The 24,140-nt window shown below is 34.9% G+C and overlaps 1 protein-coding gene across 1 annotated transcript in view; it reads right to left on the bottom strand.

Moving 5' to 3' along the window:
• The window catches only part of LOC111086913 (homeobox protein GBX-1-like), a gene marked incomplete at its 5' end in the record, with an annotated part of 31,343 nt that extends 7,476 nt beyond the window's left edge, over nucleotides 1–23,867 (bottom strand). Inside the window, 4 exons of the mRNA XM_022391703.1 lie at nucleotides 4,095–4,099; nucleotides 8,595–8,600; nucleotides 20,856–20,863; nucleotides 23,568–23,867. Of these exons, the coding sequence (XP_022247411.1) occupies nucleotides 4,095–4,099; nucleotides 8,595–8,600; nucleotides 20,856–20,863; nucleotides 23,568–23,867 (319 nt within the window). The remainder of the gene's footprint in view (nucleotides 1–4,094; nucleotides 4,100–8,594; nucleotides 8,601–20,855; nucleotides 20,864–23,567) is intronic.
• Between the last annotated feature and the right edge of the window lie 273 nt (nucleotides 23,868–24,140).

Genomic DNA, 24,140 nt, shown 5'->3' with positions numbered 1-24,140 from the left:
ATTATTTTAAACTTTATCGCTGTAATATCACTGTTTGATAAAAATATTACGATTCATGTAGAAAAATACCAAATAAATAACAAGAACGTGAAAAAAAGTGTGTAAATTACAAATACACATTTGCTGGAATGATGACAGAGCAACAAACCGCGTCACATTTCACCTAGCGTATCATATAAGCCCACTGTTTTTTCTCAAGCTTATCAAAACTGGTTAGCCCTCCAATTACCGTTCATTACGGGTGAGGGTTCACATATTGTATAATTGAGAAATTTCATACTTTTGGTCTGTTTCGACATTCGATGTAAAGAACTGACCAAATATATTGAGTGAAATCAGCCATTTGTAAAAACAACAACAACAACAGAGGAAGTCTTAGCAATAACTAGCGAAATTAATTTCAGAACTGATTGTATTTTTTGTTCACCTTCGTGTGTAATAGTGTGTGACTTATACATTATTAAAGATCCTGTCTATGAACACAAAGCAATTTTGTGTATTGATAATTTAGAAATGAAATGTTTAAAAACCAGTGGGATAATATGTACCTTCTTCGTTATATCCAGTAGAGCTAGTATATGCATTTAGGCAGAGAGAAAGAGAGGGAATAGGGATGGGATGGGGTGCGGCGCCATTAAAATTGCACCCTTGAAAAGATATTTAAAAGGTCTAAAAACAGCCTAAGCTGTCATGAAAATGCACAATTTCCAGTAAAGATTATAACTTTTTTTTTTTCGAGGGAGCATACCCCTGGACTCCCCACAATGGCTTTACGACTCGTTTCCTTTATCCTTAAGTATAGCACTCCCCTTTATAGCTTTCTTCCTACAGACCTGTTAGGTACATTAACGAATCTTTAAATTGATACGAGAATTTCGAGTTTTAAACTAATATACATATTTAGTGGATTACGACACCTGGGAATCAGTCGATTATGACACAGGCTATATTTCTTTTCCGTAACAAAACGATATATGTTAGAACCCTATATCCTAAGGAGGTTTTGAGTGCTTGTCGAGTCTCTTTATCATTCTGTTTTATAACCCAAAGTGTGGATTTTCTGTCTCGTGTTAATTGTACATCATTTAGTTGTGTGTATGTGTGTGTGTGTGTGTGAAAATAAAGGACCAGGGCGTGGCCAAGTAGTTAGCGTGGTAAAATATGAAACTAAGGGTTCATGGTTCGCATCCCGTTGTCGCAAGATCATGTTACGCATTTTGGGGCCGTGGGTGCATTAAAAGAGTGACGTTAAAATCACACTATTCGATTATATTAGCTCAATAGTTGGCGGTTAGCGCTCTCGACTAGCTGCCTGTGCTTTATCAGCTTAGAATTAGGTACGACTAGCGGAGTTAACCTTTGTGCAGCTTTGTGCGAACTTCCAGAACAAACAAACTAAATATAAGTAATGTTATGTACTCGCAATTGGAATGTTTAGTCAAACCTTTTTTTTTGCTTCCTCTGTATATAAAAAAGTTGAATTTATTAAATTTACCAGACATTGTGATAAACACAAATGCAGCATTATCAACACATCTTTATTCATTATAGAGTGGGTAGTGGTTGGGTTGTTGTTAAGTGCAAAACTACACAATGGGCTATCTGTGTACCACGGGTATCTAACCCGATATTTAGTGTCGTAAGCCTGTAGACTTACCGATGAGCCACTGGAGGGGAGGGAGGGAGCGAGTGTTTAGTGTGAGAGATAGGAAACATGTTCGTGTCCAACTACAATCAAACAGAAATTTATGTTATGTTAAGTCGGGGCACTAAATCAAAGCTCCAGTTTCCAACAACAGATTAACATCTATGATACAGTGTAACAAGTGACGGTTCAAAAATGCTAAAGCGTAAAGAATCAATATTTTGCAAATTATCAATTTTTTACCTTGTTACCCGGATGTAGCATAGTGGATAGCGTTCCGGCGAGAAAAAAATGCTAAAGAGTATAGGGACATTGTCCTCTGCAAGTTATCAAATATTTGCCCCTTGGAGTGTGTGCTTGTAAGCAGATCGCAAGGTCCAAGGTTCGAGACGTGATGCCACTGAACGTGCATTTAAAGTTGTGAGCACGTTGTAAAAGTGACAGTCAACAATTCAGTTATTCGGTTTCAGGAGCCGAGCAAAGCCCTTGTGACAGCTAGTGCAGCTGTCTGACTGACCGCTCCTTTCATCTGATCAGTAGTTCGTACCTAGGAACAGCTACACTTAACCTGGCCTTTTAGTGCAACCCATTCAGGTTGGGTAAGAAAAAGGAGAGAGAAAGAAGGAATTATAGGTATGGTATTTTTAATTGTTTTTTTATTCACTTAAGTCACGTGACATCTGTTTGTTTTGCCATGTTAGATGGAAATTAAAACGTGATTACACCAATAATGGCCTCTGAACAAGTACAGTTACCATTGTAAAATATAATAAATTCACCATTTTCAACTGAAATGAACCACTCGAATAAAGAATGCAGGACTCGCTACTTAAAAAATGTTAGGACTAACATGTCGGACTTCGATACAAATTCTAGTTGTATTTGTCACCAGAGCCAGTGTTACTATTTTTGTTCTTCTAAATTATTCATCAGGCAAGTTGTTTAAGATACTAAACATAAATAGGGAAGAAAATATACATATTCTTCAAATCACATATAAACCTAGGTTCGCTGTGGTGAGTAAAAGACAATTAAAAACACCATACTTATACAGTCTATCACTGTAGGTTCGTTGTGGTGAGTAAAAGGCAATTAAAAACACCATACTTATACAGTCTATCACTGTAGGTTCGTTGTGGTGAGTAAAAGGCAATTAAAAACACCACACTTATACAGTCTATCATTGTAGGATTGCTGTGTTGATGAATAAATGTGTCACACAGCACATACATATATATGTGTGTGTAGTATAACCATAAACCTTGCCAATCAGTGAGTTGATGAATAAATGTGTCACACAGCACATATAAATGTGTGTGTGTAGTATAACCATAAACCTTGCCAATCAGTGAGTTGATGAATAAATGTGTCACACAGCACATACATATATGTGTGTGTGTGTGTGTAGTATCACCATAAACCTTGCCAATCAGTGAGTTGATGAATAAATGTGTCACACAGCACATATATGTGTGTGTGTGTGTGTGTAGTATCACCATAAACCTTGCCAATCAGTGAGTTGATGAATAAATGTGTCACACAGCACATATATGTGTGTGTGTGTGTGTGTAGTATCACCATAAACCTTGCCAATCAGTGAGTTGATGAATAAATGTGTCACACAGCACATATATATATATATATGTGTGTGTGTGTGTGTAGTATCACTATAGATCTTGCCAATCAGTGAGTTGATGAATAAATGTGTCACACATCACATACATATATATGTGTGTGCAGTAGTAGTAATATAACCACAAATCTTGCCAATCAGTGACCTGATGAATAAATGTGTCACACATCACATACATATATATGTGTGTGTAGTAGTAGTAATATAACCACAAATCTTGCTAGTTAGTGACCTGATGAATAAATGTGTCACACACCACATTTTCTTGAATGCAATTGTTCTAACTTCAGCGTGGAGTTCAGAATATGTTTCTGTGAAGTATGTGGATTCTTCTTACTGGAATTGTACATTTAACAGACACAGCTGCTTATCTGTTTATTCCTATCTGTAAAAATGATTACATATGTAATCATTATGTGTATTAACTGCTGTAGTTACAAAATGATAAACACGTGTAGTGATAGAAGAGGAAAAAACAACAATATCTGTGAAGAAACGTGTTATCTGTAAAAATGATTACATATGTAATCATTATGTGTATTAACTGCTGTAGTTACAAAATGATAAACACGTGTAGTGATAGAAGAGGAAAAAACAACAATATCTGTGAAGAAACGTGTTTGAATTATAAAGGTTTTTTTTTTTTCCTTAAGTTGTGATGAAAAGAAACATGGGCGGGGAAGGTGGGGTGTTTCAACTCTTCCTTATTCGCTATCTCTTTCAAAGCAAACGAGCACTAATCACCGGTCTTCAGATAATCACCCAAATCCAGCAATCACACGTGTTCAAGCAGCTTTCCTAACTTCTGGGCCACACCTTGCCTGGGGGAAGGGGACATTTTATGCGATTAATTTCGAATTACTGCTAACCAATGGTGTGAAAACGACTGACAGAATACCCAAGTTTAGTACTCAAGGTGTATTTGGCGGCCTGATTCATTCGGTGATTAGAGCTGGGCTGCAGAAGCCCTGTTATCAAATCTGAGAGATGGTAAATTGTATGTTGTTGAAATTGTGGTGGGTCTTTTGGCAAGAACCAGTGCTAACCTTCTCACTCCACTCTAACTAGCTCTCGTCGGTTTCCATGGTTACTGAAGCACGCCCCATTCGTAGGCAAGACAAACACCGTGTAAGACTTATATTTTGTAAGTGCTAGTCGGATGAGCCATCGGCAATGGAATGATAACGGATTTGAATTTTTCTTAAATTAGACTATTTAGTTAACAACACCCCCCACCAGCCCCCCAGTGGCACAGCGGTATGTCTGCGGACTTACAACGCTAGAATCCGGGTTTCGATACCCGTGGTGGGCAGAACACAGATAGCCCATCGTGTAGCTTTGTTTCAAATAAACAAACAAATCCCCCACCGAAAAAAGATGCCACTCTTTTAAAAGTTTATAAAAAGCGTAACTGCTAAAGTGAAGATAGATAAGTTCCTGTATGTAATACTAAACCATGAAATTGCGCGAAAAACTTTAAAAACACTGAAAAGGTAAACGAAACAGATAACTTCGAAACAGCATCGAGCAACGCCCCTATAAGTTAGAAAACCGACTTTGTATTACGTATATTACATATATGAGAAATGTTTCTAGTTTCCAGTAACATGTTAGAAACTGAAATAGTTTTCCTCAAATATTTTGGTTTTCCTAGGGGACAACAAAGAGTATTTCATTGGACAGATCGTACCATGTGACATGGTAATCACGGCCTATAGGATAACTGGCACCTAGTCTAGTCCATGATTCATGATGGCTTTACTAAAATTTTAACTCATAGTACTAACTTATTAATAATGACTTACATTTATTTGCAACTCGAGAACTGAACAGGATGACACAGGCACACAGTTTGTCTGGATATGTACTTTGGAAGTACAATTGTGTATATTGTGGTTGTGTGTGAGTTTTAGTGGACTATTCATACCAAATCAAATTTAAAATTTATGAATTTTTAACAATTAAATTTAAAGAGAGCGGGTAAAGTTTGCCGATAATATCTCATATATATATATATATATAAAGAAAAATATTTCGTATGTAAAAATACAATAAGTAAGGCAATATTTTCCACTTTTAAAAATGTTGATCGTCCCACAAAAAAGTAGAATATACCAACAACCATCACGTAAAGTGCAACGTTCAAGCTGATAATCCACAAAGTGAAGTCAAAATATGACCACGAGCAGAATCACGTTCGTTATAAAACCCACAACAGAATATGTACCATCTTCAAACCTTTGTCTTGCAGTTGAATCATAGAAATCTTCTTTCCAATTATGCTTTTGTGAAAATCAGAAAAAACAAACAAACGAAGTTTGTAACTAATTACACTTATCCTAAGAGAGTGGTATTAGTTCTATTACATCTTTTAACACTACATTCTTTATCTAGTCCTTTAGGGACTTTCAAGAATTAGAAAAAATATATAATGATAGTATTTCAACCACATTATGTTCGCCATATCCATTGTCGACGACGCGTTTCGCTCATTCCAGAGCTCATCAGACCGACTGAGACACAATAAACACATTAGTGGTCGGAGCTTTATTTACATAAATCGTTTACGGAGTTAAGAAATTTAACAGGCCTAATACTAATGTCGTATGACAAGAATAATTAATTATAATCATGTTTCGCCAGCTTGGAAAAATGCTACCTGCCTCCGTTTCTAACTGTGAACTGCCGACAGAGGGAAGGAAACCAGTCGGCAGCACCCACCGCCAACTATTGTGTTACACTTTCACCAACGAGAATTGAGGTGGATCAAAATTATCTCCGTAAATTGAAACAACCTGAAGGTAAACGTTGTCTGTAAAGTCAAAAAAAAATTTAGTAAAAATATACAGTCAATCGATATTACTTCGTAACTGTTAGGATAGTGTTTTTACGTTTTTTTCTATATTTGTAATCTTCAGTTTTGATTTGTGTGTGTGTTTAAAGGTCAGATATTCACCTAAAAGTAGCCAAACCATTGGAAACCATACAGAAGAACAATAACATATATTTCAAAATTACATTGTTGGTAAAAACATGAATATGTCATTTTACCATAGCTCTGAGTCCTCGGTGTTTTCCAATTCATTAACTCTTCTCAACAGCTACGTTTCGGTATTAACTGCTCGTATTTATAGCTCTGGGTCCTCGGTGTTTTCCAGTTCATTAACTCTTCTCAACAACTACGTTTCGGTATTAACTGCTCGTATTTATAGCTCTGGGTCCTCGGTGTTTTCCAGTTCATTAACTCTTCTCAACAGCTACGTTTCGGTATTAACTGCTCGTATTTATAGCTCTGGGTCCTCGGTGTTTTCCAGTTCATTAACTCTTCTCAACAGCTACGTTTCGGTATTAACTGCTCGTATTTATAGCTCTGGGTCCTCGGTGTTTTCCAATTCATTAACTCTTCTCAACAGCTACGTTTCGGTATTAACTGCTCGTATTTATAGCTCTGGGTCCTCGGTGTTTTCCAGTTCATTAACTCTTCTCAACAGCTACGTTTCGGTATTAACTGCTCGTATTTATAGCTCTGGGTCCTCGGTGTTTTTCAATTCATTAACTCTTCTCAACAACTACGTTTCGGTATTAACTGCTCGTATTTGTTATTTTCAACCTGACCGAAAAGATCAGAGACACAAAAGCACAGGCGTAGCCGTCCTTAATTTTGAACTAATGACCAGAGGAAGGGCAACCAAACGCGGCACCCGCCGCCTACACGGCTACTCCTAACCGAATAGTGAGTTTGGCTGTCACATTTATAACGTGCCGTTTAGTTCGTAGATAGTTTAAAAAAAACAAATATATTTTAAACTGCTGATGAGGCTGAAATGAACGATCATCGGTAATTCGAGGTTTTCCTGTCATAAGGAACAATTATTTTATGTTTTATCAATTTAATTCTTCGTATAATCATGGAATCTATAACAGATTAATTCAATTCTCACGAGATAACTACGCTTTATCGTCGAATCTATGACAATAAAACTTCAGACTCTTTATCCGTAACTGCTTAAATCCCTTTAAATATATTAAATAATTGATTATTTTTAACATGATAATATATATATCCACATTCAAAATGTCGTGATAATTCCAATGCTTAAGATATTTCGTAAGCAAGCACTCGTTTTCCACAAACAGACAAAATAAAAAAGTTTTATCTTAAACACCTTCGGCAGGATAATGACCGGTTTGTAGAGATGCTTTGTTTGCATTCAATAAAGCTTTAACTTGAGTTGACAAGCAGGCGGAGTCGACGATTCGCACGTGCTTTAGATCCTGCGTTTGCACATGTAGGGTGAGTTCTTGAGCTATAGGAAATTGTGTGCTAAATGCAACGGCTGGGAGAGTCGCCGTTGTCACGAGTTGTCCCGCCTTGTGTGGCCCAGGTGTAATCGATACGAATACAGGTTGTGAAACAGAACAGACGGCTTCATGGTGCTTGCGTGTTATTCATAATTCAACGACATTGCCTTGCCATTTCTAGTTTCTAGGGAACAACAGAACGTATCACTTCCAGTCATGCATTATAATTAATTTTGATTTGTACGATAATCATAATAATAAAGGGGGTTCGCCGGGGGAAGAATAAAAGAAAATCGACAGTTTTTGCGCACACAAAAAGGCGGAGAATTGAAGAGATTGGCGACAGTTGGGGGGGAAGGATGCTGGCTGAATATATATAGGAAACACATTGCCTTATATTAATTAAAGTTTTGTGCTGATCTGTGCACACCTATATCGATTCTAATGAAATCGAACTTTATTTATTTAATGCATAAATTATTCAAAAATTTCCTTACACACAGTCTGCTAACAAACGTAGGTCTAGACTCTTACGAGACACAAATATGTTTGAGAAACAGTTGGTGCTGGCTGACAATTTCGTGTCAAAACAATAAAATATGTCACAACTGTTGATTAGAACTCGTAATTAGCGGGGTTCTCTTATAAGTTTAAGGCAGTGGTTCTCGAAGTTTGGTTCTGGTACCACTGGTGGTCTACGGAATAATTCAAAATGTAAGACACTGACGTGCAACGTCAAGGCCGAAGCCAATCGAGAGAACAGGCTAGAACCTTCAACAAAGTGGGGTAGGACCAGTAGGTGGTTCGCGGGTCTTTTGAGAATCACTAGTTTAAGACAGTGAAGCTTAAAGGTAAAAGTAATGTTTGAAGTGCTGAAAATTAATGCCTTCTTAACCTGTTTAATGATCAACTATTGTCGTTGTTAAGCGCAAAGCCACACGATGGGCTATCTCTGTTGTGTCCCACAACGGGTATCGAAACCCGGTTTTTAACGTCTTAAGCCTGTAGACTTACAGCTGAGCCACTGTGGGGGGATAATAATTAAAATATCTTCTGAACATTGACAGCGAATATTTTGAATTTGTATTTTTTTTTAAATATAATAAATGTCAAACACAAAAATTATAAAATTATCTAATGGTGATGTTTGTAATTCTAACCTATGTTCTAAGTATGTTTAGCAGCATGTCGCGGGCTCGAATCCTCTGATACGCAGCCCGGCACGTTAACTAGATCATACCTGGTTCTATCTACTGCTGACCAAGAACGTTGGTGATAAAATTAAAGTCCACATTTAGAAATGAATTCAGTTTTTAAAGAAAATATGTACCAAAAATATTATCGTTTTTGATTTTCGAAGTGCGATCTTGATTCCTCGCGGTGGACACAAGAGATAGCTCAATGTGGCTTTGCTGTTAAAAGCAAACAAACAAATTATAAGGCAAATTTCACTTACCTGTATTGACTGATACAGTCTAAACATCAAGCTAAAATAGTGATTTTGTTTATTTTTTCATTAAAATATCAAGTTTGATTACATATTTGGTTGACTTTTTCTTTACGGTTAAAAATCAAATTGTCAAATCTAAAATGTCAAACTAAGGCTTCTATGTTTCTGTGAGTTAGATCGTGTGTGAAGGACTTCGTTGAATTTGTCTAACTTATGCTGATCATGTTATGATTATAAAATTAACTTTCTAGACAGTGGCTACATTTGAGATATATTGGGTATTATCTAAGAGTCCAGAAGTTTTAAGATTAATTCAGTTTAGGATTCTGAAACTCTCTACTTAAATACATATATGTATATATAATTTACAATAAAAAGCTAAAGATACTTCACCCAATCATTTTCACCATGTAGTGATCATGTAATGTTGAATCATCTACTATTTAACAGCCACATAAAGATAAACCCATCTAACCACTTCACCATATAGTGTTGAATCATCTACTATTTAACAGCCACATAAAGATAAACCCATCTAACCACTTCACCATATAGTGTTGAATCATCTACTATTTAACAGCCATATAAAGATAAACCCATCTAACCACTTCCCCATGTAATGATCATGTAGTGTTGAATCATCTACTATTTAACAGCTACATAAAGATAAACCCATCTAACCGCTTCAGCATGTATTGATCATCTATTTAACAGCCACATAAAGATAAACCAATATAACCACTTTAGCATGTAGTGGTCGTCTACTATTTAATAGCCACATAAAGATAAATCCATCTAATCACTTCAGTATGTAGTGATCATCTACTATTCAAAAGCCACATAAAGATAAGCCCATCTAACTCTTTCATCTCAAGTCTGGATAAACCAGAACACATTTTCTAAACATATTACTTATTGACTCTGACAATGTGACTTCACTTTTTTAACTTGAGGCAGATTAAAGAATAATAATCATTCATTGTTTAATATACTTGCTCACTCACAAAAATATGTCTTTCTCAGCCTTTTCCTCCTGGTTTTGGATACGAAACTAGACGATAATTCAAAGGTTTATAGTGTAACACTTATCTTAGTGGCAGGTCAAGTTTATGTCTGTAAAGTAGTGATCTCGACCTTTGTATATAAACAGAAATTCTAAAATGATTGCTCATATATATATTACTTTATATTGAATCTTATTTTTCAGAACTTGCCTACAGAAGAAAATGTCAGTATTGTTTTTGTTTATTTCTTTAACGTGTTTTAACAGCAAGTTTACCGACAAAGCAATATTCATCCTTAACTAGAGGGTGAAAACACAAAAATGTTATTGCTAACTGTTTTTTCATTAATTTAAAACGATAGCCGATTGTGTAGCTTTATGCTTAATTACAGACAAAAAAAAAACAACAAACAAACGTTCGTGGTCCCCTGTTTGAATATAACAATACAGCCTATGTCATATTTAGGCACCGTGTTTGTGAAGCAGCATACGATAAAATGTCAGTTTAAAAGATTTACAGTGTGGTGAAAATACCATCATAAAATTGAATATATTATGGTGGTATTTTCACCACACTGTAAATCTTTTAAACTGTTTTTCTATATTTCTGGCTAAACTTTGTATGTTCTGTTGTTACATCCTTCTGCATAACAGTTTTAAACACAAACAATCAGAAAGAAACGATGATATTTATTTCACTTTCAGCCTTGAACACGCAACGAACTCAGAAATCGAGACTTTAGAAGCCTATCATTTACTTCGCGTATCATTAAATGCAGAGAGGAAGTATATTTTCATGATATAAAAGACTGTTTAGCGTAGGTAGTATTAATTAATTATTTTGTGAGTTAATATTTCATGATTGTTTAGTTTTTTTTTATAATAAGAGAGTTAAAAGCAGATGATTATTGGAAGTTGTGTTTATAATTCTTTGATGTTGAGGCTATCGAATGTCGCGTGAAATTTATTGATGTCGAGGATATAGAGATTTCTAGCAGACGATTAAGTGATAAATATATAAATAGTGTGAAACGAGCGGGAACAGCAAACAGACATAGTAGACGATAAATTATAGTCACGGGAAGTAGAAGTTCGGCCAAGGAAAGTTAAACGTAAATGTTAACTGCCGTAGGAGTGAAAGGGCTAATTGTTAATATAGGCCTAACGATTAATATGTTAGAGTAAAACTAACAGTTTTAAAAGAGATAAGAAGTATAGTTTATTCCGTCAAAGCGAGTTCTTAAGTAACTGAACTAACTTAAGTGCACTTTGACAAAAGGAACAGATGATATCTGAAGTAAGGACCGGATGATTACTGGAAGAGCAGTATACGACTGTGGTAACTCACGCTATAATTGTAAATGAATTATACATGGAATATCAATGCGATGGAAATAGAGAAAGGTAGTTCGGCTTGTTACATGAAATTCTAAAGCAACTGAATAGGCCTAAGTGGATTTTTGACAAGAAGAGAACTATGTATACAGGGTTTACGATATGCCTATGATCTCTATAGTGTAAAGAATTTGTTGTACATATGTTTAACTAGTTCGAATATATATATATATATATATATTATTATTTTGAAAACACGTGGATTGCGTGCTGTTTGTTTATTTTTGAATTTATCGCCAACAAGTCACAGACACCTACTGTACAAGAATTCGTAGCCCAACACACATATTATTCAACTTAATTACTAAATACTACTACTATATATATTATTAAGAAGAATATTCCTCATTATTTTGACACATGTTGTTCCATTACCGGCCATTAGTTGAAATATTGACCACTACAGAGGGATTCAGACCCCCATATTAAACACACTTCAAAGGTTATTTACAGCTTGTGGTCACCGCTCTCTCACACTCGCTGAGTACTACCACAATTGAAAAGGAGGCATTTCAAACTACTGACAATAAAAGTTCTTGGAAGAACGCAGCAAAACGAACAGTTGGGTTACAATTTAATAAATTCGTCCCACAGCTCGTAAAGTTGGAGGTTCCTTGTTTTTCGTTTTATATCAACGAAGACTAACTGGTTGTACATTGTGTTGGGTGTTATTAGAATGGTAGCCACATTAATAACATGGAAAGTATGAAATTAGAAATGTAAATATTTGAAAGTTGCTTTTATAAGTGCGTCTTTACAGTTCAAAATAAATGTTAATTTTCATTGTTTTTTGTTTTTTTTCGTTTTTAGTAGTTAAACAAAAAGTTACACAATGGGCTTTCTGTGCTGTGCCCACTACAGGTATCGAAACCTAATTTGTAGCGTTGTAAATCTGTAGACATGCCGCTGAGCCAGTGGGAGACTTTTATTAAATGTTAACCCTGATTTTCTATTTTTAATATTTACACAGATACTTTTAACAATTAACTTCATTACAGTAACAATTACGCTATCGATGTCATGTTGGGAGGACTCATCTAAAAATTAATTAAGATATCTTAATGTAAACTTACACACAGATTCGTAAGTCTAACTAATAAGATTTAGTCGACTTGAGGTATTTAGAGCTGTAGAAATTAACTAAACAGTGAAAAAAAGATACCAATTAGATAAGAAACGTGTGTTTCGCATGTGTTAAAACATACAGCGTAAATACAAAACTACTGTCTACCAGATATTTTAGCTACAACTTAAGTAAAACTGTAAAAATCCAGCTTTTGTTTGTGTATTAGTCCCTCAGACTGCGATAAGACACTTCCTATCAACCTAAGTACCACATTCGTTCCCTCTCAAAATCAAGGCTTGTCCCTGGGCTTAATCTCAGGTTCGCCCACTAGATGAGCGCTAAGTTATCTTCCAGGATCAAACCAAGTACTTGTAATTCTCGTGCTTCAAGAAAGCGTTAACCCCCTAGTTATAATAAGGTATCTTCTAATAACCCCAAAGCCCTTGGCTACCACATTATTCCCATACAATCATATGCAAATTCATTGAAACTTAAAGCTCAATACGACCTTTGTTTCAAAATTATCGAACCAGAATTTTTTGTTTTTGAAAATACACAATATACGATATGCAATTTAATAATTTTATGAACAGCTCTAAAGTACACGTAAACCAATAATGCGCCAAGCTTGTTTGTTTGTTTTGAATTTCGCCCAAAGCTACACGAGGGTTATCTGCGCTAGCCGTCCCTAATTTAGCAGTGTAAGACTAGAGGGAAGGCAGCTAGTCATCACCACCCACCACCAACTCTTGGGCTACTCTTTTACCAACGAATAGTGGGATTGACCGTCACATTATAACGCCCCCACGGATGAAAGGGCGAGCATGTTTGATGTGACGGAGATTCGAACCCACGACCCGCAGATTGCGACTCGAGTGCCATGCTGGGCCTACGCTAAGCCATCGTCAGATAGAATTATATTGGATTTAGTTAATTGGATGGACATTTAACAAAATTTGGACTTTCTATGACGAAGCACGTCTTTAGGTTTGATAATTTTCACTATCTGAGGGCACCTGTTAAAGAAGCAAAACATTTATAAAGGACAATGTTAAATAATGTTCCCTTTCTTCTTTATTTTGTTATTAAATCCCCAATGACCCCAGTAGGTGCTAATTGCATACTCTGCCTTGTGGAAAATAATAACTGACTCATTTTAGTGATTAAATACTTATGTCTTTAAACTAAAAGCCAAAAGTCTATAAAAAAAAGTGTGAAAAACTCTATTTCTGGATGGGTTTTTTTATCTCCCTTCTTGGGGGGAAAACCCTAAAACAATATAAACCGTCAAACAATTTTCAGTTACCGTACAAAATATTTCGGTAATCGATCCAGCCAACTTTGGGTGACGGAAGCCAAAAATTTATGAAACTGTTGAAACTTACCCTATTTCAGAGGCTTTTACCCTCTTTCTTGGGCAAAAATCCTAAAACAAAACAGCCAATGTAAACCGTTGAAAGTTTCCAGTTACCATACAAGAAAAAAAAAAAAACGTAGTGGAATCGAACCAGCTAACTGTGGGTGATGCAAGCCAAAAGCCCCCCCCCCCCCCCGTGGCACAGCGGTATGTCTGCGGATTTAAAATGCTAGAAACAGAGTTTCGATACCCGTGTTGGGCAGAGCACAGATAGCCCATTGTGTAGCTTTATGCTTAAATTCCAAACAAACAAAGCAAGCCCAAATTTTATTTTAAAAAAAAGTGGAAATGTGCCCTATTTCAGGGGCTTTTTATCCCACTTTTCTGGCAAAAGTCATAAAACAAAATAATCCTTGTACATCATCTGCCAGTTTCCAAACAAAAATTGCGGTAATCGAGTCAGCCAATTCTCAGTGATGGATGCTAACACATAATGGATCATCTTTATAGTAAGGTGTTAGCTGTTAACACCTAAAATTGGGATTAACATCAACTGAACTACGCCTGTTAATATACATAATAAACATGTTATCACTGTATTTACGGATCTTACAGCTGAAAGCCAGCACACCACAAAGAAGACCCAATTTGTCTTCATAAATATAATTTCAAAGTAAAAAAAAAAAAAACATAATATTTTAAATTGAGAAACAAAGTCACACACATTTGAGGAGAAAATTAATCTTTTAATATAGGAAAACTGATGTCACATTTATCACTAACTAAAATTATGTTATTTAAATTTGTGCAAAAAAGATGAAAAATGATGGTTGTAGATTATCTTCTTGTCGGGTTAGATTTTATCAGAACGTTTTGATGATTTATGTTACTACGTTATATATATATGCGCGCAGACTCTGCTGATCGTAGTTATTGACCTTCTCAAAAGTTCAAGGTTATGCAGAAATTCGTGGTCAATTGAATTTTTTCTATTTCTCTCTCTAGTGTGGTCTGATATGTGTCACTTTCTTCAAATTAATCTAAATTATATTTACTTGAAGGCTATCACGTTAAATTAATACAAGATCCACTATAGCTTATCAAATATTTTTAGTTAACTCTTAATCAAAATTTCTCTAGTTTTAATTGAAATAATTGCTTGAATGGTTTTAATAATATCAATAATAGAATACTTTAATAATATCAATAGTAGAATATGTTTAATGACTTTAATAATATTAATAAAAAAATGCTTTAATTATTTAAATACTATTAAAATAGTAAAGTTCTTTAATAATTTTAACAATATTAATGGTAAAGTTCTTTAATAATTTTAACAATATTAATGGTAAAGTTCTTTAATGATTTTAACAATATTAATACTAAAGTTCTTTAATGATTTGAACAGTATTAATGGTAAAGTTCTTTAATAATTTTAACAATATTAATGGTAAAGTTCTTTAATAATTTTAACAATATTAATAATAAAGTTCTTTAATGATTTTAACAGTATTAATGGTAAAGTTCTTTAATGATTTTAACAATATTAATAGTAAAGTTCTTTAATAATTTTAACAATATTAATGGTAAAGTTCTTTAATAATTTTAACAATATTAATGGTAAAGTTCTTTAATGATTTTAACAATATTAATACTAAAGTTCTTTAATGATTTTAACAGTATTAATGGTAAAGTTCTTTAATAATTCTAACAATATTAATAGTAAAGTTCTTTAATGATTTTAACAATATTAATGGTAGTTCTTTAATGATGTTAACAATATTAATGGTAGTTCTTTAATGATGTTAACAATAATAATAGTAAAGTTCTTTAATGATTTTAACAATATTAATAGTAAAAGTTCTTTAATGATTTAACAGTATTAATAATAAAGTTATTTAATGATTGGCCCGGCATGGCCAGGTGGTTAGGGTGCTCGACTCGCAGTCTGAGGGTCGCAAGTTCGAATCCCCGTCACACGAAACATACTCGCCCTTTCAGCAGTAGGGGGTGTTATAATGTACGGTCAATCTCACTATTCGTTGGTACAAGAGTTGGCGGTGTGTGGAGATGACTAAATGCCTTCCCTCTAGTCTTACACTGCTAAATTAGGGACGGCTAGCGCCAATAGCCCTCGTGTAGCTTTGCGCGAAATTCAAAACAAAGAATCTTTAATGATTTGAATAATATTAATGGTAAAGTATCAAAAACAATTCAGTTATGATTTTTTCTAAACTAGGATGTTCCATTTTTAAAATCGGGTATTATAAACAATCTTACTTCATCGTTTAATTAAAAATATATATATTTAAATCGTAAGGTTGAATTAAAATCTCTTAACACTGATATTCAGGTATCTATTGTCATATTCTAAAGAGTTAAAACAAATTAATAAATTTTAGGTTAAACAAACTACAGACAGTAAGGTACTCGAGTGGTCCGGTTTCTGGTACAATGGCATAAAAGGAACTTTGCTTTATAAACAATTGAACGAGCTGGGAACCGTATCAAGTGCACGTGCTATAGAAGTATCTATGAACTTTCATCTGGGAAATATGTAAATATTTGGGTGCAGGTTGGCTCTGTGGTATCAGAACTGACTAGCCAGGACTAGCGAATCCTTGAGTTACCACAAAATACCCCACACACCCTTAAACTGTGGGTGTGTTATAAGAGTGACAGTGTATCCTTTAGCGTGGACAGTGGGTGGTAGAATGCCGCTGACTGGCTGCCTACCCTTTGGTCAGTAGATCAAAATGAGGGACGGCGTCATATAGTCTGAGTAGCTTTGGCATAAATACAAATACTTTATATATTTTACTAACATTACGAACGTTCTAAAAATATCGTGAATTTAATGAAATGGGGGTTAACCGTAAAAACAGTCTGATGTCAAAAAACAGTTGATATAATTTAATTTTTTCAATCTATCACTTTTGGATAATCGAATAAGATGATCGATTATTTCCGCTCCTCCAGTGGCCCAGCTGTAAGTCTGAAAACTTGTAACTCTAAAAGTCGGGTTTCGATAACCGCCGTGGGCATGCCACAGATAGCCTATTGTGTAGCTTTGTTCTTAACTACAAACAAACAATACAGGAACGTTTTGAAATGAAACAATGCACACAACAGAGTAACGCAGAGTAAATAAATAACCAAAAAATAAACTATTTCCTTTTCAGAAGAGTGATCGGTGTAAACATCCATACAGCTCTACCGGTAAATGCCTTTCTGCGTTGAGCTTCTGCTCGTTTCTAAGAAGCATTCAATCAATCCTTCTTTTTGAACTTAGTACAAGGAATGCTTCGTATTATACAGTAAGGTCCACGAGGTCCGATTATCGAACGCGTCGTTATCAGATATTCAGGGCATGCCTGTTGTGTTAAACCGTGAAGTGGCCTAGACATAGCGTGAAGTTTTAGATTACACGGGTGCCGAGCGAAGCTTGTTTAACGCCGTGTAATCCGCTTATTCGTTCTAATCACCTCCGGTGATGCACGGATTTCATGTCGGTGAGTAATAGTCTATTTCGTTACGGCACCTTCGGCACCCTAGCGTTTTCGGGCGCACTTGGCCCCGGTATTAAGAGTCTTGACTATTGTTCGCAGCTAACTGTATCTGATTGATTTAGAATACGAAATAGCTATTCTAAAAGAAGGGTAGAACAAAGACAGTCTCTTTAGGAATAATATATGGACTTAATATGAGCACACAACATGATTTTAAACCATAGAGAACTTTACTCTGTGATATCCCGAGTATTTGGGAATTTCAAAAGACCAAAGAAAACAAAAGCAGACATTTTTCTCCGGTTTTATTGTTTATAGATTTAATAATCTAAACATTATATTACAGTACGTGATGGATCAAAGTGGTATAACTTGCACCCTTTTAACTGCTGCATCGTCAAGTAACTATTGATAATTAAACCATCGAAAATTTATTGTATAATTACTTTATTATTATCAACAAAAACTACTCCCATTTAAAACTGTTTTGTTGTTACCACATTGTTAGATTTTGAGTCAAGAATAAATCGCTAGCTTCTTATTGTTATTATAACTATTACCATATTTTCAAATTATATAACAATATTAAACTGTTATCTCTGTTTAATAATTTAATATAATAACTAAAATGTCTGACTTTTTTGATTGTTTAATGAAGAGTAATAACCAGCAACCACTGGAAAATGTTTGTTTCGTCAACGTTTATCAAGAGGTGGACACATTACTGAACACTTAATAGAAAACAAACAACTGACGTAATTAAAAATACTAACAATGTGTTCTTATTGTCATCTGACATGTGACAACGTTTTAAATAATAAGAAGGTAATAAAGTTAGAAAAAAAACTACCTTTACTTTCCAGATAATAATAAAAAAACTTTTTTATTTCAGACATCAGTTGTTTTACTAACCCTGATGAAGCCACAATGGCGAAACGTTGGGTGAAATTAAAAGTATTATTATCTGCAGAGTAAAGGTAGTTGTTTTCTAATTTCTTCCTGTATGTACTACAAATTCTGAAAAACAACCGAATAAAAGGAAACAAAAATAAACACGGCGAAGAAAATACTAATTTAAAAAACGAAGAGATGAGCCACGCGAGCTTTCACATCTAATAAATAGATAGAGGTAAACTATAAATATACTTATAACCAAATACACACGCACTGTTTAGAAACGAAATACAGCAGAAGGTATTGAAACGTTTATATACACATACACAAATCCCACATTTAAAGTTGAAACCCTCTGTACTGTTTGTATACTTTCTTTCCAGAAAACCGTGGCGTCTTCTTCCTGTTTCAATGCTAAAAAAGGGCCTCTCAGGGGCACAGCGGTATGTTTGTGGACTTATAACGCTAGAAACCGGGTTTCGATACCAGTGGTGGGAACAGCAGCGATAGCTCATTGTGTAGTTTTGTGCTTAAATACAAACAAACAAACAAAACGTGCTTATATAATATAATTTGCTGCGACCACACTCCTATGACTGGACCTGTGTTCACAAGGGTGTCTCCTCTTGATAAAGCCGTAAGGTGAAACGTTGAGAAAACAAATAATTTTCACTGCATACTGGCCATTTTTCTTCATTAAAAACGTTGACACTCCAGTGTGTACTATGCTACCTGAAATTTTTTTAATTATTATTTGATTTATTCAATTGCTTAAACACAACTATAATGCCAACACTTCATTGCTGCTACGACAGGATTCCGTAAAATGAAGTGAGGGTAGCGTGTACTTTGGCATAGTGTAGACGTTTTTAGGCCTACTTGCAATATACGTAAGTATCAACACTGACCATCGTTTCAGCCATAATGCAAAGCATTTACAATGGTATAGCATATAGTTTTGTTACTTCGTGATTTGGTATATATCGTAAACCATAGTCTGACCAAAACAAATCACATTTATGTTTCAGAAGGTGAAATACATATCAAGTCATGTCTAGATCTCCACTAGAGTGTAACCGTAACAGTTGTGATAAAATAAAGACATAACGGTTGAAACAGACGCAGGTTCTTCAAAAACACTAAATAATACAACAGTTGTGATAAAATAAAGACATAACAGTTGAACAAACGCAGGTTCTTCAAAAACACTAAATAATACAAATTATTTTTAAATAATACACACACACAAATAAATACTTTTTAAGTTTCTTCTAACGTCTTCATCAGGGACGCCATTTATCTACTCACAACGACAGAGTTAGGCCTACTATAGAATAAATGTACCGCTTGGAAACTGTTGGTTTGTCATGCGTACAACAATAGTAGTCGAAAAATACTTTGTCCTTTATACGTAACAGATCAGAAAATATCAAAGCGAAAATATAATCCCATCTAAAATTGGTCTAATGAAAATAATACCTAAACATATGTATATATATACATATGCACAAAGATATATATCTACCAAAGGTTGGAAGCTTACTCCTATTAACTGTGTAGAACCGTTGGTGATTGGTTATATATATACATATGTATATGTACAGTCTGTGTTCTGTATTAGCATTTTGTATTGTTATCGTTCAATCTGCACTCTTTATAAATTTTTGGTTGTATCAAAAACTTCTTGCTCGGTAGCTGATGTTTTTGGTAATTAAAATATTGTGAACTAGCTTTTTGAGGTTTCAACGCTGATGATAAGAGATTGAAACAATTCCAAAAGTCCGTAATTAACGATGTTTTTGGTATTACCGTGTTTCTAATCTAACCTATATAAAAGTCAGTGTGGGTCACGTCACGTCACAATTGATTTCCCTTGATTTCTCGAAATAGAGGGAGTCATAAAAGCTAAAATGCATTTATTCAGATAGAATAGTTCCATTACTGTCTGCTCATTACGATGTGAGTGTCGGGGATGCAAGGGGACAGTGAGAGGGGAGGGGGCGTAAAACCTTATAAGTGTAGTGAGTATTGGTATAATAAACATAAAGTAAAGACCTAGTGTGGGATCACCTAGTGTAGACAAATATAGTTAAAACCGCAGGGGCGATGCAAATATCAAAATTAAATAATAGGTTGGACAATCGCCAAGTTTTTATATACATTTATTTAAAGAAGGATGACGTTTGGAGCTAGCGCTCTTCGTCAGATCTGTCATCCTTCTTTAAATAAAAATATCAGAAATATATATATATATTTGTATATATATATATCAGAAAATCTTACTCAATGATAGGCCACATTAGTGGGGGAGGGGTGGCTAGGAAAACAGTACAGCACTCAGAGATAAGCTCTATAACTCCACAAATGTTTTTTTTGTTTTTTTTACACGGATCACAATACGGTATTTATGAGTCACTCCCAAACATCACGTTGTAGAAGTCAAACACACACTCAAGATGCAAATCAAAGTTAGTTTAATAGCCTAAAATTGTCAAATCTAGACAAAAAATAGCTATATTCTGAATGTGATGGTGATTTTTTTCGTTCTTTATCTAATAACGGCTTTATTATGAATTTTTAACGTATTAGTTAGAGACTCAGCTTCTCTAGTCCCCTATAAAGCACCATACTTAAATTATTTTCTTGTTCAAAGATAAATTAGATGTTAAGAAAATTTTTGTATCCAGTTTTACTTACGCGAATTTTCTGATGGATATGTGACAACCATCATCCGAAACTGACCATCTTCTCCTATAGGAGTGAAGGCCTGATGGTTAGGGGGCGCTCGACTCGTAACTTGCGGGTCGAGGTTTCGAATTCCCGTCACCGAACAGTGGGGGTGTTATAACGTGACGGTCAATCCCACTATTCATTGGTAAAAAAATAACCCAAGATTTGGCGATGGGTAATGTTGACTAGCTTTGCTTTCTCTCTAGTCTATCACTGCTAAATTAGAGACGACTAGCACAGATAGCCCTCAAGTAGCTTTGTGCGGAATTCAAAGCAAAGCTATGAGAATCGAGTCGGGTGTACAGTTTTCAAACACAAAACTTGGCAACTCGTTATTTCAAGTACAATAAACTTTTCGAATCCTAGAATTACCGATGGGTTCCATATGCCCATCGCCGGTTTTTAAACGCATTCTTATAAACTGTTTTTACACCAGATTTCTTAAGGGCCCATGACTGGCTTTGTTACAGGCTTCCTTAATAACATTTGAGACACACACACAAACAAAATTAAACAAAAAATATTATTAATATTCCAAAGAGTCGCCACAACTTTAAAAAACTGTTTACAGTAAACCGTAGTAAATCTTTTCATTTATAAGTTGTCTTTTAAATTTAATTACATCAGTACAATCGTTCCAAGGTCTATTAAGTGACGAAGAAGTAGCTGTGTCATCCAATACTTGTATAATCAAATAGAAATAGGCAAAACAAGCGTGCATACTCATACATTAGAAACATATAAACAACCACGTTGTAACATGGCACTCCGAAACGCCGATTGGCCAATCCTGCGTTATGTCATGTAAAATCCGTAGCCTATTCTTTATTTAGTTTGTTATTTTCGTAGAAGTTAATGTAGGAATTAAAAGTATAAAGTGACGCTTTTCATGTTGTATTATAACACATACACAGCCGGTGTTATGACTTCAACACAACTGGGGTTACAACGTCAGCATAATGTATACACAACCGGCGTTACAGCTTCAGCATCAAGCATATACACAACCGATGTTATAACTTCAGTATCACGCATATACACAACCGGTGTTATGACTTCATCACAGTACAACACAACTGGTGTAATAAGGTCAACATAATATATAACAACCGATTTTATATCTTCAGCGCCATGCGAAATATACAAATATTCCTTAATTCAACATTCGGTTTAAGTATACAAAACATAACACAAAAAAAAAACATTTATAATACACAAGAAAAAATGGTCTTACATTATTTACCTGCGTTAAGTGGGAAATAATAACTCAAAAATAGTTTTTACTGCCAATACCAAATTCTTCCTTTTATTTTAAGATGTCTACTTTGACACTGCATAAATAAATAAATATATATATATATATCCATTGTGACTTTAAGGTGACGACTGGGATTTACAATAGATTTTGTATTAAAATTCTCAATGCTTATTTTATATTAAGTTAATAACTGTTTTATAGTCCTGATTTTAATCGCCTATTAACAATTAATGTAAATAATGGTATTGAAGCTATTTATTTCATTATATATATAGACAGGGGTCATAAGATTCTACAATATTCAATATATGCAAAAGTGTGTGTTTATGTCTGTATATATACACGATAGTGTTATAATCAATACAAATTTGAAGTCATTACAATTTTGGGGAATAATGGTAATTAAGGGGAATATTTTCAATTGTATTAATTCCACGTATTTCATAGACATGATAAAATCAACTATGATACATAAAAGTCGTTTTGTTGGCTTACATATTTTCAAATCCCATGGATATTCTATTTTCTTACTAATTATGACGTTTTTTTAACTGACACGTATTCTTATTTTAAAATTGTAACCGTATACAGTCAAGTAGTTATTTAAATAATGTATATTATTTAAAGTTAGATAAAATGTGATGTCTCCTCTGTACATTCTTTTTCAACTAGAGAAGTCAGCTGCAAGGTGAGTCTTTATCATTGTCGTACCAATCCCAGTTTATGTCAACAGAATGGCCATTCGTAGCCAACACCAACAGCTTGAGAAGTCAGCTGCAAAGGTGAGTCTTTTATCTTTGTCGTACCAATCCCAGATCATATTAACAGAATTACCATTCGTAGCCAACACCAACAGCTTGAGAAGTCAGCTGCAAAGGTGAGTCTTTTATCTTTGTCGTATCGATCCCAGATCATGTTAACAGAATTACCATTCGTAGCCAACACCAACAACTTGAGAAGTCAGCTGCAAGGTGAGTCTTTTATCTTTGTCGTATCGATACCAGATCATGTTAACAGAATAGCCGTTCGTAGCCAACACCATTGCTAGAGAAGTCAGCTGCATGCAAAGTGAGCGTTTATCGTTGTTATACTGATCCCGGGTCATGTTAAGAGAATGGCCGTTCGTTGCCAACACAAATGCTAGAGAAGTCAGCTACATGCAAGGTGAGCGTTTATCGTTGTTATACTGTTCTCGGGTCATGTTAAGAGAATGGCCGTTCGTTGCCAACAGCAACAGCTCTCTAGCTGAGGGGTGAGTCTTCATCTTACGGCAATGAGACCTTATCAAGTTTCTTTTTATCTTTATTTAAATAGCAAATCAAAATGCTGTTGATGTTGGCTACGAATGGCCATTCTGTTGACATGAACTGGGATTGGTACGACAATCTTGTGGACGTTGGTTTTGGCCACTGATCTTCCTGACGACAAACCAGCTTTCACTCTTTTCCATTTGGCACGTCTGTTTTGAAACCAAATTTTCACCTGGACCTCGCTGAGCTGGAGGGAGTTGGCAATGTGTGAACGCTCCGTAAGGGACAGATATTTTTTGGAGTGAAATTCCTTTTCTAATTCTAATAATTGCTCGCTGGTGAAAGCCGTCCGTCTTCGTCGACTTTTTCCACTTCCTTCTCGAGTATTTTGTTTTCTTCACCACCCTCGATATCATCCACCCTGTGCTTTTTTCCATGGCGTGAGGTTGTTAATTCTAATGGAAAAGCTTGACTAGAGTCAGATCCAGATGGAGATTCGGGAAACACTATGATAAAAGAAACATGGATAGTTTAGCATTGGCTTTTTATCGTGTACTTATTGAGCAGACCCGGGCAAACGCATACAATAAAAATATTGCAGTCAAATTCATATGCTCGTGTGGTACAATTTCTCATAGACGTAATTGT

The sequence above is a fragment of the Limulus polyphemus genome, unplaced genomic scaffold, assembly GCF_000517525.1.
Source record: "Limulus polyphemus unplaced genomic scaffold, Limulus_polyphemus-2.1.2 Scaffold1548, whole genome shotgun sequence".
In the NCBI taxonomy this organism is placed as follows: Eukaryota; Metazoa; Arthropoda; class Merostomata; order Xiphosura; family Limulidae; genus Limulus; species Limulus polyphemus.
The sequence above is the reverse complement of the archived record's forward strand: the minus strand, read 5'-3'. Positions and strand labels throughout refer to the sequence as shown.